This window comes from Boleophthalmus pectinirostris, unplaced genomic scaffold, assembly GCF_026225935.1.
Source record: "Boleophthalmus pectinirostris isolate CB_2022bp ecotype Guang Dong unplaced genomic scaffold, ASM2622593v1 HiC_scaffold_17, whole genome shotgun sequence".
Taxonomy (NCBI): domain Eukaryota; kingdom Metazoa; phylum Chordata; class Actinopteri; order Gobiiformes; family Gobiidae; genus Boleophthalmus; species Boleophthalmus pectinirostris.
In genome coordinates this window covers 28648890-28663081 of record NW_026571115.1, presented here as the reverse complement: position 1 = coordinate 28663081, position 14192 = coordinate 28648890, and the positions used below count along the sequence as shown (strand labels likewise).

Here is a 14192-nt window from a genome sequence, read left to right as displayed (position 1 = left end):
AACTTCTGTTTTTTCCCCCCTTTTAAAACTAATATGAAGCACTCCAAATAAATTGTTGAGTCATTTATTTTAGTGTGAGCTGATTATTTTCATAGACTGTAGAGCAGGGGTGTCAAACATAAGGCCCAGGGGCGGATCCGGCCCTCCAAGACCTTTAATCTGGCCCAGCTGATTTTCTACTAAAATATTTGAATTATATTTTAAAACTTGAAGACAGAATTTGCAATTTTTCACACACCATTCACAGTCAAAACCTCTGATGTGCCCACAGACATGCAACTAGAAATAATAGATTTACAGTTACTACCTTTGGGAGCAGGTTTTCTCAGTAATGAACATTAATAAAACAAAACTGCACTCAAAGCTGAACACAACACACAAGCACTTGAATGACATTCTGAAGACAGCAGCTACTCAGGACATGGTGCCTCATATTGATGCACTTGGGCAGGCTAAAAGATGCCAAGTTTCAGGAGCAAAAAGAAAGCATGACTAAATTCAATAAAATGCATACTAGTTAATACTAGTTAATGTTAAAACACTGTGTTGAAATTGCATTTTTCTTAAAGTTTCAGGTTGTTCATAATATAATATTTTGTAAAAGAAAGAGTTCATCAATTAAAAAAGATTTCTGTAATAGATTTGCATTTCTCTTTACAAATATTTGAACTTATTGCTATTCCTGGGGTATATATGATATGAGTTTTCTGATCCGGCCCCTTTGGGATCAGAGTAGGTTGGATACGGCCCATGGACTAAAATGAGTTTGACACCCCTGCTGTAGAGTTTATATAAATGGGCAGAACTAACCTGCAAGTCTCTGTGTTCCAAAGCAGAAAGTGAGCTGCTTCATTGCCTTTCAAATGAAAAACCATCACCTCTCTCCATAACTACTACCGTTAGGCATGGCATTTTGGTCTTACCCTCTACACAATCCTGGTGTTGTTATTTATCTGTTTTGTCCGTAAATCAAGATATGAGCATGGTCTCTTTAGGCATGGTCATTCCCCTCTGGCGTTAGCAACAGGTTTGATTGACAACGTTGCTAAATCAGCGGAAAGGGGCATTACCTTCAACAGCCTCGCTCCTGATTGGATCTTTGGTTGCTATGATACTCAGACTCGGAATTCCACATATCGAAATCTGCACCAAATTCGCCCCTATAATGGTTAGCTTCGATGAGCTTCATTTGACTGGAGCCACAGTGGATGGTGCCACCTTGTGCATCCGCTCAATTTCTTTTCTCTCCAGCAACTAGGTCAGGAATCGGAATATAATAACACCGGAAGTGCGAGTCCGGGCACCAGCCAATCAGCGAAGAGCCATACTTTCTGTGTTGGCAATGATTCCCGAGATCGAGGATTTAAAGCCGGAACAAAGAGAATGTTTGGTGAATTTTATCAAGGGGAAAGACATTATTGCCCTTCTTCCTATGGGATTTGGGAAAAGCTTAATATACCAGTTAGCCCCGTTAGCAGCACATTACATACGTCACAACCAAATAGCAGCGATTGGTTAAATAAAATTAAAAAAACTACCCGCCTACTGTCGAGCGAACGAATCCTAATGCTGCGAGGTCAGACGGTTTCCACGAAGTGAAACCGACTGATAAAACAGGCTAATGGGTGTCATCACACTCTCTCCTCTTCTTTATACAGTCGCTGATTATTTTACTGTAGCTCACAAGCACAACTTGAATAAAGTCATTAGTCACAGAATAAAGTCCTTATTTTCAGTCAGATGTGCACATGGGTTTTTGTATTGGCATGTTTCACTGTGCCCCACCCGTCAGCACACAGTGATGATCAGCCTTACAAAAACCACTGACGCTGACTTCCTGGGTGGTTTACACAAATAAGAGATTGAATTATATTACCATATGGAAAATAGTCCAGTGTGAATGCATATGATTCTAGTTTAAATAGGCACTTTGTAATATTGAGGAAACGGTGAACTATGCCAGTAGATTGTATTTTGTGGTATGGTGGCCTGCCCCTGAATGCGTATATTGCAGGTTCAAGTCTCAGTAGATACACAGGGTACAAATACTACATCTAGTCTAGAGAAAATGTATTGAATTTTGTAACATCAGTTTGGTCAGATAAAAAAAAAAAAATCTTGCCTGTTATAAGATGCTTTGTTTCCTGAACTGGTCAAGCATGATGCATAAGCCGAGAGTAGCTCAGCTGGTACACTGATCCGGAGGTTGGCGGTTTGAATCCTGCTCTCGACATAAACGGGTCAAATCAACGGACCCGCAGGTTTGATGTGAGGTGTGATTCCAGCTCCCACAGATGAATTCTGTCATTGTGTCCTCGGGCAAGACAATTAACTTAATGTGTGTGTGTGAATCTTGTTGTAACGCACTCTTGAGTGTATTCAATGTGGAAAAGCGCTGTATAAAAATGTGAACATTTACCATGCGATATCCACCGCCTGGACTTCCCAACGTGTTCTTTTGCTGCTTCTGAGATTCACCAGTTCAAATAGAAAAAGTAATGTACCTTTATTTATTTTTTTAATCAACTCAACCTTATTTTCTAATTAAAACATATATGTACCATTCAAATATATATTTTTTACATATATTGGGGAAAATAACTAATCCGTGGCTGTGATTACATGCACACACAAAATATAGTTCAGATCAAATTTTTGTAGTTATACGATTATTAATATTACAGCACATTAGATTTTGTGATTTACAGATCTTTTAAATCATCGAAAAAATTATTTTGATGTGCATGAGAAACAAGGCCACTGTGCATATTTGTTTCCACACATTTGTTGTCTTTGAGGTCATTTAGTGACACAGTTTATACATTACTTAGCTTGACTGTTTTTCGTAGTGGAAGCAGTGGTGTACTGTCTGGCACGAGGTTTTTGTATTGGCACATTTCAGTGTGGCCACCCGGGTACACAGTGATACACTGCCAGACAAAAACCCTCACTGGTTTCCTGTCTGTTGGGCATCACAGGATCACTTTGAACTGAAGTTGATAAATTCTATACAGTTAATAGTATAGATTAGTAAATTGAGGTCGTCAGTGCTGTTATTGGTACAGGGTTTTTGTATTGGCACATTTCACTGTGCCCCCGTATTGTCACAGTGACACAGAGCCGTGCAAAAAGCTCTGACTGACTTCCTGTCGATGTGAAACCAGGAATTACATAATCACAAGTTTATTTTTCAGTATATACTTTTTTCCCTGTTTGTTTGTTAGATTTGTTTTAAATTTTGTCCTTATAATGTTTTTTTTTTTCAACATTTCAGATAAATTATGATAATTTTGGCTGCAGATTTGCATCCAGCAGCAGTGTGTCATGTCTTGAGTGTAAACAACATTCAATGATTAGACAAAGGTTTTTGTATGGGCACGTTTCACTGTGGCCCCCACCCCACACTGCCACACAGCCTTGTACAAAAACTCTGTGTGTGTATTTATAGTGGTGAATATTTAAGCTCCATGTGATACAAAGGCTTGATTTTTTTTTTCCATTCATGTCAATGTTGAAAAGAAATTAAAATAAAAAAGGAGAATAATAATAATGAAACGGGGAAGAAATGTTAACCTCGCTTAGATGGTCGGTGACTTAATTTCAATGATCTCATAATTTTGAATACATTTATTTGACTTAAATTTGAGACTTTATAGTTTATTGTTGCTATAATTATATTTGCACTGTATTATTATTATTTAAAGTTCACTGTACTAGTACTCGGGGACACTTGTTTTTGTTATGGCGTGTTTCACTGTGGCCGCTATAAGTGCACAGTGTTTGACTTCAGCACATAAACACCTGGGTCTTCCACAGTTTAATAGTGACACTGTCTTTGTGCATGAACTAAATTAAACCATTCATGATAAATGATAGAAAATAATTTATTTCTTACGTACTATTCATATTAAAAAGGACAGAAAAGCAGAAATTATATCAAATCCAAAGTGTGAAGATACACACAATAGGACCCATAACCACATAAAGGCTCATCTCTCCAATTCTTTATATAGTTCTTATTCTGTTCATTCATCTAGTATTTGTTCCTCTAATCCTCTTTTTCATCCTACTTTTGCTGGATTATTAAAGATAGTTCGAATGTAAGAATGTGATTCAGTTTATTTTTTAATCATTTATTATTTTTATACAGCTCTGTGCTCAAATCAGTAAATCAAGATTCGTCAATCACCACTCCACTGCAAAAACTAAAATGACATGAACATAGAACATATTTTGAACTCACTGAATGTCATGTGAGAAGTAAAATAATCTACAGAGCAAGACTTTTTCTACTTCTACATCTTGTTACACTCATGATAAGAAAAACAACACATATTTGCATTTCAAATACTGAACTTGCTGCTTGAGTCCAGAGAAAATAACTTGATTCATTGGTAGATAAAGTTATTTGTCAAGTCAAATCTGCTAAAATCAAGTTAAATAATCTTAATTTGACTGTTTAAAATGAACAGAGATATTACTTTTTTCAGTGTATTACATAAACATAACAATTTAAACAATAAACCAACAAAGATCTACAAATGAAATTTCAGAAAGTACATTTTTTTTTTTTTTTTTTGTGAATGTTTTTGTCATGGTGTTTTTTACTGTGGTAGCCGTAGCTGCTATATACTCACTGTGATACATCTGTGCACATGAACTCCCTCCTTCCATCTCTCACTGTAACTGCTCTCTCGTCATTATTCCTGACAGAAAACAGCACAAAGCAAAATGAGGACGCATCAACAACATTTCATTAAAACAAGACACTTTTGATTAATATTAGATCACTGTAGTTGTTAATGTTGTGGTGTTATTTTCAATTCTGGGACATTGTGGGGATGTTATTACCAAAAACATTTAATTCTGTGTCCACCAGTGGGTTACACCTGTATGTGTGGACATTGTGAAGACGCCTTTACACAGGTGGGACTTGCAAGTTGTGACTTGGACTCGAATCAGACTTGAGTCACTATTTTTAGGACTTGATAAAATGGATTAAGACTTGGGACTTGACTCGGACTTGAAGGTCAGTGACTTGAGAAGACCTGATGCTTCTCCTAAAAATATGTTCTTAGAAAATACTTTTCTCTTTACAGTTGATAAATGTGGTGCTTAATTTTACAGGATCAAACTGGAACATGTCCTTTCCACTTCATGGTACTTTAGATGTAACTGAAGTACTGTGAAGTACTGTGACATGGTGTCCTCAAATGTACTACAGTAACATACATTACAATACAGTAATATACAGTAAAACAAGGAACTACATAGAACATGATTCTCCCATTTCAGTGCAGACGACACGACAAAATAAATGTTATTTTACATTTTTAAATCTGAATTGTTTCTGTTCTTATCGTAATGATTCACACTCAGATCTTGTCAAGACATTTAAAAAGGAAAAATAAACATTTCTACAACTCTTATATAAATACTCATATATAAATATACCAGGACTTTTTAAGTACAATTTAGTTTAAAATTCATATAAATTGCAAAAATCTGGTACTTTGGTTTAAAGACTTGAAATAAATTGAAGTTCAAAGCAGACGACTTGGACTTGACTTGGACTTATGGGCCAGGGACTCGAGACTCGACTTGGACTTGAGACTTGAGTTGGACTTGAGGTCAAAGATTTAAGACTTTCTTAAGACTTGCAAAACAAAGACTTGGTCCCACCTCTGCCCCTTTATTTATTTAAGTGACTCATAACTGGACCAAGGAACAGCTGCATTTAAGAACCTTGTGCAGCACTGGACACTGGGGTCAAGTGAGATGATTCTGTGTCTTTGGAGCGCCCTCTGGTGGTTGCTTATTCAAACTCTTTCACTCTCTTTCACTCTTTTTCTGTCACTCTTTGGTGTTTTTGTTCACCTCTAGATTCTCTTTGTGTGACGATGGGTCTCGAGCACAGTTGTACACTCTCTTTTAATCCAGTATCTTCTCCTTCGTGACAATAATCCTCAAAGCTGTTGAAACATCCCAGCTCTGTTATTCTGTCTCATTGTGACTCGTCCTGGCACAGTAATACTGCTGAAAGAAAATGAACACAAAAGAATCTTGGGTGAAAATGAAATAAAATGTTCAACTCCATATGATTTTGACTCAGAGCTTTTTGTTTGTAACAATAATGTATACAGTTATAACACATAAATATGGAAGGATTGTAGATGCTCCTGCACTCATGTTTTTGTCATGGTGTTTTTCACTGTGGCTGCCGCTATATGCACAATGATTCACCTCTGCACAGAAACACTGAACTGTCTGTCTGTCTGTCACTCTAACTGCTGCTCAGCTCGAGCTCAGGACGATTTCATTATTAGCCTAATTTCACTGTGAAACCACTTTACTAATTCTTAAATTTGTATATATGTTAACTTGCACCAACTTTTTAAACTTATTTTAGAATTTAACTTAAATGCTAGAAAACATTTGAAATAATTTTTCCCCCACATTTATGATCATTATCAATATTTATTTTAGTTTTTTTCTACATCAAACACAGTTTTCTGAATTCAGTCTTTTACCTGGTGTCCACACATAGAAAAAGTCTCTCATGTTGCTGTGTGACTGGTTTGCTGTGATGATCACACAGAAGAAGTCATTTGGTCTTCATCCTGAGAAAGAAAAAGCCTGAACTGCTGTGAAACATGAAGTATAAAATGTCTTACTTATGATTATATCATGTTCATTGTCTTTGTCATTGTCAGATGAACAATTCTTCCTGATCCCAACTCATTATGGACCAAGCAGCACATATGGGATAAACTGATAAACTGTGCATAGGACGCCCTCTCTGGTACTTACTGTGAATTGCACTTTTTACTGTTTTTGTACAGCTCTACATATACTTTGTGTGACTGTGGCTCTCGAGCACAGTAGTACACTGCAGTGTCTCCAGGCTGCATGTTCTGTCCATTCAGAGTCACTGTTTTACTGGAGGAATCTACATTTAAACTGAACTTGTTCTTCAGTGAATCTTTGATTACGAGTTCATCATCACAAGAAGGACAGTGATCTCCAATCCACTCCAGGCCTTTCCCAGCAGGTTGTCTGATCCATGCAGTAGCATAGATGTCAACATCATATGAGACAGTACAGGGGATGGTGAGAGTGTGTCCTGGCTGCACAGTCACAGAGGTTGGCTGTGTCAGTGTCTCACACTTCACACCTGTGGAGGACAGAAATGTGTTGAGGAGATGCTTCAATAACAGGAGCATTGTGTGTAAGTGGAGCTGATGTTGAGTGTGAAAGAGGAAAACTCACAGATGAGACAGAGAGCAGCCCACAGCAGAGTGAGTGTGTCCATCCTGAGACTGCACATGTGAGCGAGGAGGAGCAGCAGCACACTATGTACTGTACACACATTTACATCTGCTCTGCATACACTCCTCCTCTCACTGATTAAGAGCCAAAGTTTCCCCATGAGGATCAATAAAGTGAACATACATTTGTTGTGTTACGGGCTTGGCCTGTGGAAATTGTAAGAAGTGGTGTTCTTCTTCCTGAAACCATGTTGTGATGGGCTGAGTATGTTGAGTTTGTTTAAAGAGTCATTAAGTTTTTGTGCACGACTTTTTCCAGTACTTTGAAAGTGTGAGTAATATAGATATGAATCGATAATTTTGCACATCATTTTTGTCTCCGGATTTAAATATTGTAATAATTTTAGCAATTTTTGTCATTTTTGGTCCCACTCATTAAACTAGTGGATCTACAAGTCATTAAGTTAATAGTATAGATTAGTAAATTGAGGTCGTCAGTGCTGTTATTGGCACAGGGTTTTTGTACTGGCACATTTCACTGTGCCCCCGTAGTGTCACAGTGACACAGAGTCGTGCAAAAAGCTCTGACTGACTTCCTGTCGATGTGAAACCAGGAATTACATAATCACAAGTTTATTTTTCAGTATATACTTTTTTCCCTGTTTGTTTGTTAGATTTGTTGGAAATTTTGTCCTTATAATGTTTTTTTTTTCAACATTTCAGATAAATTATGATAATTTTGGCTGCAGATTTGCATCCAGCAGCAGTGTGTCATGTCTTGAGTGTAAACAACATTCAATGATTAGACAAAGGTTTTTGTATGGGCACGTTTCACTGTGGCCCCCACCCCACACTGCCACACAGCCTTGTACAAAAACTCTGTGTGTGTATTTATAGTGGTGAATATTTAAGCTCCATGTGATCCAAAGGCTTGATTTTGGTAACACGTTATAATAACTACACCTTATTTAGCCTTAATAAAGCATGAACAAAGACTTAATTAATAATGAACAACGACTTAATTAATCATGATTCATGCTTAGTAACTACTTAATTACTACCTTAATTAGCCCTTGCACTTAATTTGCCTGTGCTGTAAATAGTTACTCAAAATTATTTCATACTTAATTACTCATGTACTAAGCATTTGAGCATGTATTAATCATTAGTAAGCTATGAGAGAATGATTGACTAATAATGCAATGCAATGATCATTCAGGCAGCTCTTATCTGTTAGTTAAGTCTTTTTCAGAGCTTTTCTAAAGTGAAGACAAATTATGCTTTATTAAGTATTTACTAAGCGTGAATCATTATATATTAAATCTTTGTTCATTATTAATTAAGTCTTTGCTCATGCTTTATTAAGGCTAAGTAAGGTGTAGTTATTATAAAGTGTTACCTTGATTTTTTTTTCCATTCATGTCAATGTTGGAAAGAAATTAAAATAAAAAAGGAGAATAATAATAATGAAACGGGGAAGAAATGTTAACCTCGCTTAGATGGTCGGTGACTTAATTTCAATTATCTCATAATTTTGAATACATTTATTTGACTTAAATTTGAGACTTTATAGTTTATTGTTGCTATAATTATATTTGCACTGTATTATTATTATTTAAAGTTCACTGTACTAGTACTCGGGGACACTTGTTTTTGTTATGGCGTGTTTCACTGTGGCCGCTATAAGTGCACAGTGTTTGACTTCAGCACATAAACACCTGGGTCTTCCACAGTTTAATAGTGACACTGTCTTTGTGCATGAACTAAATTAAACCATTCATGATAAATGATAGAGAATAATTTATTTCTTATGTACTATTCATATCAAAAAGGACAGAAAAGCAGAAATGATATCAAATCCAAAGTGTGAAGATACACACAATAGGACCCATAACCACATAAAGGCTCATCTCTCCAATTCTTTATGTAGTTCTTAATATGTTCATTGTTCTAGCATTTGTTCCTCTTTATCATTCTACTTTTTCTGGATTATTAACGATTATTTAAATTGATTAATGTGATTGTTCACTCAAATGAGTAAATCAGGATTCATCCTACATTGCAAAAACTAAAAAACTAATTTATTTGAATTCAATCTGAATCTTGAATTGATTGAAAAAATATGTACTTTATTGTCTCGATATTTGTATTTGCAATGTATTATTATGATTTAAAGTTCACTATAATAGTACTCGGGGTACTTTGTTTTTGTTATGGCGTGTTTCACTGTGGTAGTTATAATACACAGTGTTTGACTTCAGCACATAAACTCCACCCTGCACCTGGGTCTTACACACTTTAATAGTGACACTGTCTTTGTGCATGAAGTAAATTAAACTATTTGTAGCTTATCCCTCTGAACGAAGACTTGCAAGTCGTGACTTGGACTCGAATCAGACTTGAGTCACTATTTTTAGGACTTGATAAAATGGATTAAGACTTGGGACTCGACTCGAACTTGAAGGTCAGTGACTTGAGAAGACTTGATGCTTCTCCTAAAAATATGTTTTTAGAAAATACTTTTGTCTTTACAGTTGATAAATATGGTGATTAATTTTACAGGATCAAACTGGAACATGTCCCTCCTACTTCTCTGTGTGGTACTTTAGATGTAACTGAAGTACTGTGAAGTACTGTGACATGGTGTCCTCAAATGTACTACAGTAACATACAGTACAATACAGTAATATACAGTAAAACAAGGAACTACATAGAACATGATTCTCCCATTTCAGTGCAGACGACACGACAAAGTAAATGTTATTTTACACTTTTAAATCTGAATTCTTTCTAATTCTAAAATTGCAAAAATCTGGTACTTTGGTTTAAAGACTTGAAATGACTTGAAGTTCAAAGCAGACGACTTGGACTTGACTTGGACTTATGGGCCAGGGACTCGAGACTCGACTTGGACTTGAGACTTGAGTTGGACTTGAGGTCAAAGACTTAAGACTTACTTGAGACTTGCAAAACAAAGACTTGGTCCCACCTCTGCCCCTTTATTTATTTAAGTGACTCATAACTGGACCAAGGAACAGCTGCATTTAAGAACCTTGTGCAGCACTGGACACTGGGGTCAAGTGAGATGATTCTGTGTCTTTGGAGCGCCCTCTGGTGGTTGCTTATTCAAACTCTTTCACTCTCTTTCACTCTTTTTCTGTCACTCTTTGGTGTTTTTGTTCACCTCTAGATTCTCTTTGTGTGACGATGGGTCTCGAGCACAGTTGTACACTCTCTTTTAATCCAGTAGCTTCTCCTTCGTGACAATAATCCTCAAAGCTGTTGAAACATCCCAGCTCTGTTATTCTGTCTCATTGTGACTGGTCCTGGCACAGTAATACTGCTGAAAGAAAATGAACACAAAAGAATCAGGTGAAACTGAAATAAAATGTTAAACTCCATATCATTTTGACTCAGAGCTTTTTGTTTATAACAATAATGTATACAGTTATAACACATAAATATGGAAGGATTGTAGATGCTCCTGCACTCATTTTTTGTCATGGTGTTTTTCACTGTAGCTGCTGCTATATGCACAATGATTCACCTCTGCACAAAAACACTGAACTGTCTGTCTGTCTGTCACTGTAACTGCTGCTCAGCTCGAGCTCAGGACGATTTCATTATTTGTCTAATTTCACTGTGAAACCACTTTACTAATTCTTAAATGTGTATATATGTTAACTTGCATCAACTTTTTAAACTTATTTTAGAATTTAATTGAAATGCTACAAATAATTTTTCCCCATACACATTTATGATCATTATCACTATTATTTTTCTACATCAAACACAGTTTTCTGTATTCAGTCTTTTACCTGGTGTCCACACATAGAAAAAGTCTCTCATGTTGCTGTGTGACTGGTTTGCTGTGATGATCACACAGAAGAAGTCATTTGGTCTTCATCCTGAGAAAGAAAAAGCCTGAATTTATATAATGCGTTAAGAAAAAAATGTCTGACTTAAGATCAAATCATGTTCATTGTCTTTGTCATTGTCAGATGAACAATTCTTCCTGATCCCAACTCATTATGGACCAAGCAGCACATGTGGGATAAACTGATAAACTGTGTATAGGACGCCCTCTCTGGTACTTACTGTGAATTGCACTCTTTACTGTTTTTGTACAGCTCTACATATACTTTGTGTGACTGTGGCTCTCGAGCACAGTAGTACACTGCAGTGTCTCCAGGCTGCATGTTCTGTCCATTCAGAGTCACCGTTTTACTGGAGGAATCTACATTTATACTGAACTTGTTCTTCAGTGAATCTTTGATTACGAGTTCATCATCACAAAAAAGACAGTGATATCCAATCCACTCCAGGCCTTTCCCAGCAGGTTGTCTGATCCATGCAGTAGCATAGGTGTCAACATCATATGAGACAGTACAGGGGATGGTGAGAGTGTGTCCTGGCTGCACAGTCACAGAGGTTGGCTGTGTCAGTGTCTCACACTTCACACCTGTGGAGGACAGAAATGTGTTGAGGAGATGCTTCAATAACAGGAGCATTGTGTGGAAGTGGAGCTGATGTTGAGTGTGAAAGAGGAAAACTCACAGATCAGACAGAGAGCAGCCCACAGCAGAGTGAGTGTGTCCATCCTGAGACTGCACATGTGAGCGAGGAGGAGCAGCAGCACACTATGTACTGTACACACATTTACATCTGCTCTGCATACACTCCTCCTCTCACTGATTAAGAGCCAAAGCTTCCCCATGAGGATCAACTAAGTGAACATACATTTGTTTTCCTGAAACCATGTTGTGTTCGCTTGAGTATGCTGAGTTTGTTTAAATAGTCATTAAGTCTTTTTCCAGTTCTTTAGAAAGTGTGGGTAAAATAGAAATGGGTCGATAATTTTGCACATAATTTTTGTCTCTGGATTTAAATATTGTAGTAATTTTAGCAATGTTTCTCATTTTTGGTTCCACTCCACAGTGAAAGGTTCATGCAATAAACTAGTGGATCTACAAGTCATTAATTATAAATTTATATATTTTACTGCATATGCCATCCACACCTGCTATTTGAGAACTTTTCATTGCCATTGTGATTTTAATTACTTCTGATTTGTCAGTTGATGAAAGGAAGAAAGAGTTACATGCCTTTAATGACCCTTTAAAAAACTGTTGGTAGGTGGCTCCCCCTGCTGGGCGTATTGTTTTAGATAAAGTTTCTCCTATAGATCGAAAATAATCATTAAAACAGTTCACAAGAATTTCATCACTGGAATAGTTAGAATTTAGATTTACAGTGTCAGGGAGGGTATCTGTTTTATGACCCCGGCTGAGGACCTCATTGAGCACTTGTCAGCATTGCTTCTGATCACCGCATGAAACTTTAATAAGCTCAGTGTAGAGGTTCTGTTTACTCTTGCAAATCTCTTGTTTTTATATATGATGTGTTTTTCTTCATTTTCTTCAGGTGGTGTTTTTATATAGTATTAGTATGTTTTTCCCCCTTTTCCCCATGTAGTTTTAATGTTCTAAATTGTGCTTATTTTAACGTGTAAAATGTAACTGTTAGGTTCTTGTCGGCTACTGGCCTCCTTCTATATGGCATTTCACTGGTTGCTACGTTGCGCTGGACTCTTCTCTGTGAGACCAACTTGTGGTCCGCTCCTCTAGGTGCAAATGAACCCACAGCTTGTGTCTCATTGTGCTAAATTTAGAAGTTACATTATTTCTCCAGTCCGGATCAGTGCTGTGACTGCATCTATGTCTGCTGTATCAGACCATTGTGATGAAGAAGGAGCTGTGTCAAAAAACAATACTCCCGATTTACCGGTCAATCTATGTTCCTCCCCCCCACCTATGTTCGTGGTGACTGAAAGAACAAGATTGCAGACACAAGCGGTCAAAATTAGTTTTCTCCGTAGAGTGGCTCGGAGTTCCCTTTGAGATAGCGTGTGAAGGTTAGTCATATGGGAGGAGCTCGGAGTAGAGCCGCTGCTCCGCCACGTTGAGAGGAGCCACTTGAGGTGACATGGGCATCTATTCCAGAAGATTCCTGGATGCCTCCCTCAGAAATGATTTTAATTCCATTCAGGGTGTTGTGGGGATTTTATTGGCATAATTTATATTCCCATCCCCACCATGGCCCACTCAGTTACACTTGCAAACCTGACAAAAAATAATTGCCCCTCATTCCAAAAGGAACTAATAATATATTGCTGTGTGCTTTAGACAGTGAGGTATATACCCCCCCCCCACACACACAGACTGCTTTTCTGTCCTTGTTGACATTGTTTATACAATATTTTTTCCTTCATTAACTTGTTTAAAATGTGATGTTGTTTGTGGTTTCATGTTTGTCTTGTGACTGTAGCTCACCATGAATGAGACAGTGCTGTTTTTTTTTTTCTTCTTCTTGCTCCAAACGTTAAACAATTGTGCAGCATATAAACAAATTAAAAATTGGTTTTAAAATTTGATCTAAATCTATGAGTCATTGTTCACTGATATGTTTCTCTTTACATCACACACAAAATCATGTGTGTGTAATTAGGCAGTATGGTTAAGTCTTATGGACCAAACAAAAGCAAAATTCTAGAGCCACATGCAGCACACAGAAGTGAAATCTTGCTGTGTAAAGAGCACCCTCCTTGGTTATCACTGTGAATGACACTCTTCGATGTTTTTGTACAGCTCTAAGTATATTCTGTGTCACTGTGGGTGCCGAGCACAGTAGTACACTGCAGTGTCTCCAGGCTGCATGTTCTGTCCATTCAGAGTCACTGTGTTACTGGAGGAATCTACATTTAAACTGAACTTGCTCTTCAATGAATCTTTATGGAGAGTGTCTCCTGTGTATTTGCTTCCAATCCACTCCAGGCCTTTCCCAGCAGGCTGTCTGATCCATGCTGTCCAGTGGCTGCTAACAGAGTATGAGACAGTACAGGGGATGGTGAGAGTGTGTCCTGGC

At 37.3% G+C, this 14192-nt stretch overlaps 1 protein-coding gene across 29 annotated transcripts in view; it reads right to left on the bottom strand.

Annotated features, from left to right (window-relative positions):
- Nucleotides 1-14192, bottom strand: part of ighd (immunoglobulin heavy constant delta) — a 96331-nt gene that overhangs the window by 35109 nt on the left and 47030 nt on the right. For 2 of the 29 annotated variants that reach the window (XM_055152301.1, XM_055152305.1), the window contains exon 1: nucleotides 4617-4625. The exons of 19 other annotated variants lie outside the window; for them this stretch is intronic. Coding sequence is in view for 1 of the 10 variants with exons in the window: in XM_055152297.1 (XP_055008272.1) it covers nucleotides 6531-6561 (31 nt within the window). In the remaining 9 variants the exon portion in view is untranslated. Of the gene's footprint in view, nucleotides 1-1779; nucleotides 1787-4614; nucleotides 4632-6530; nucleotides 6577-10787; nucleotides 10797-14192 lie in introns of those variants that run through there. 8 more of the 29 variants (XM_055152300.1, XM_055152299.1, XM_055152297.1 and 5 more) reach the window with 8 other exon arrangements.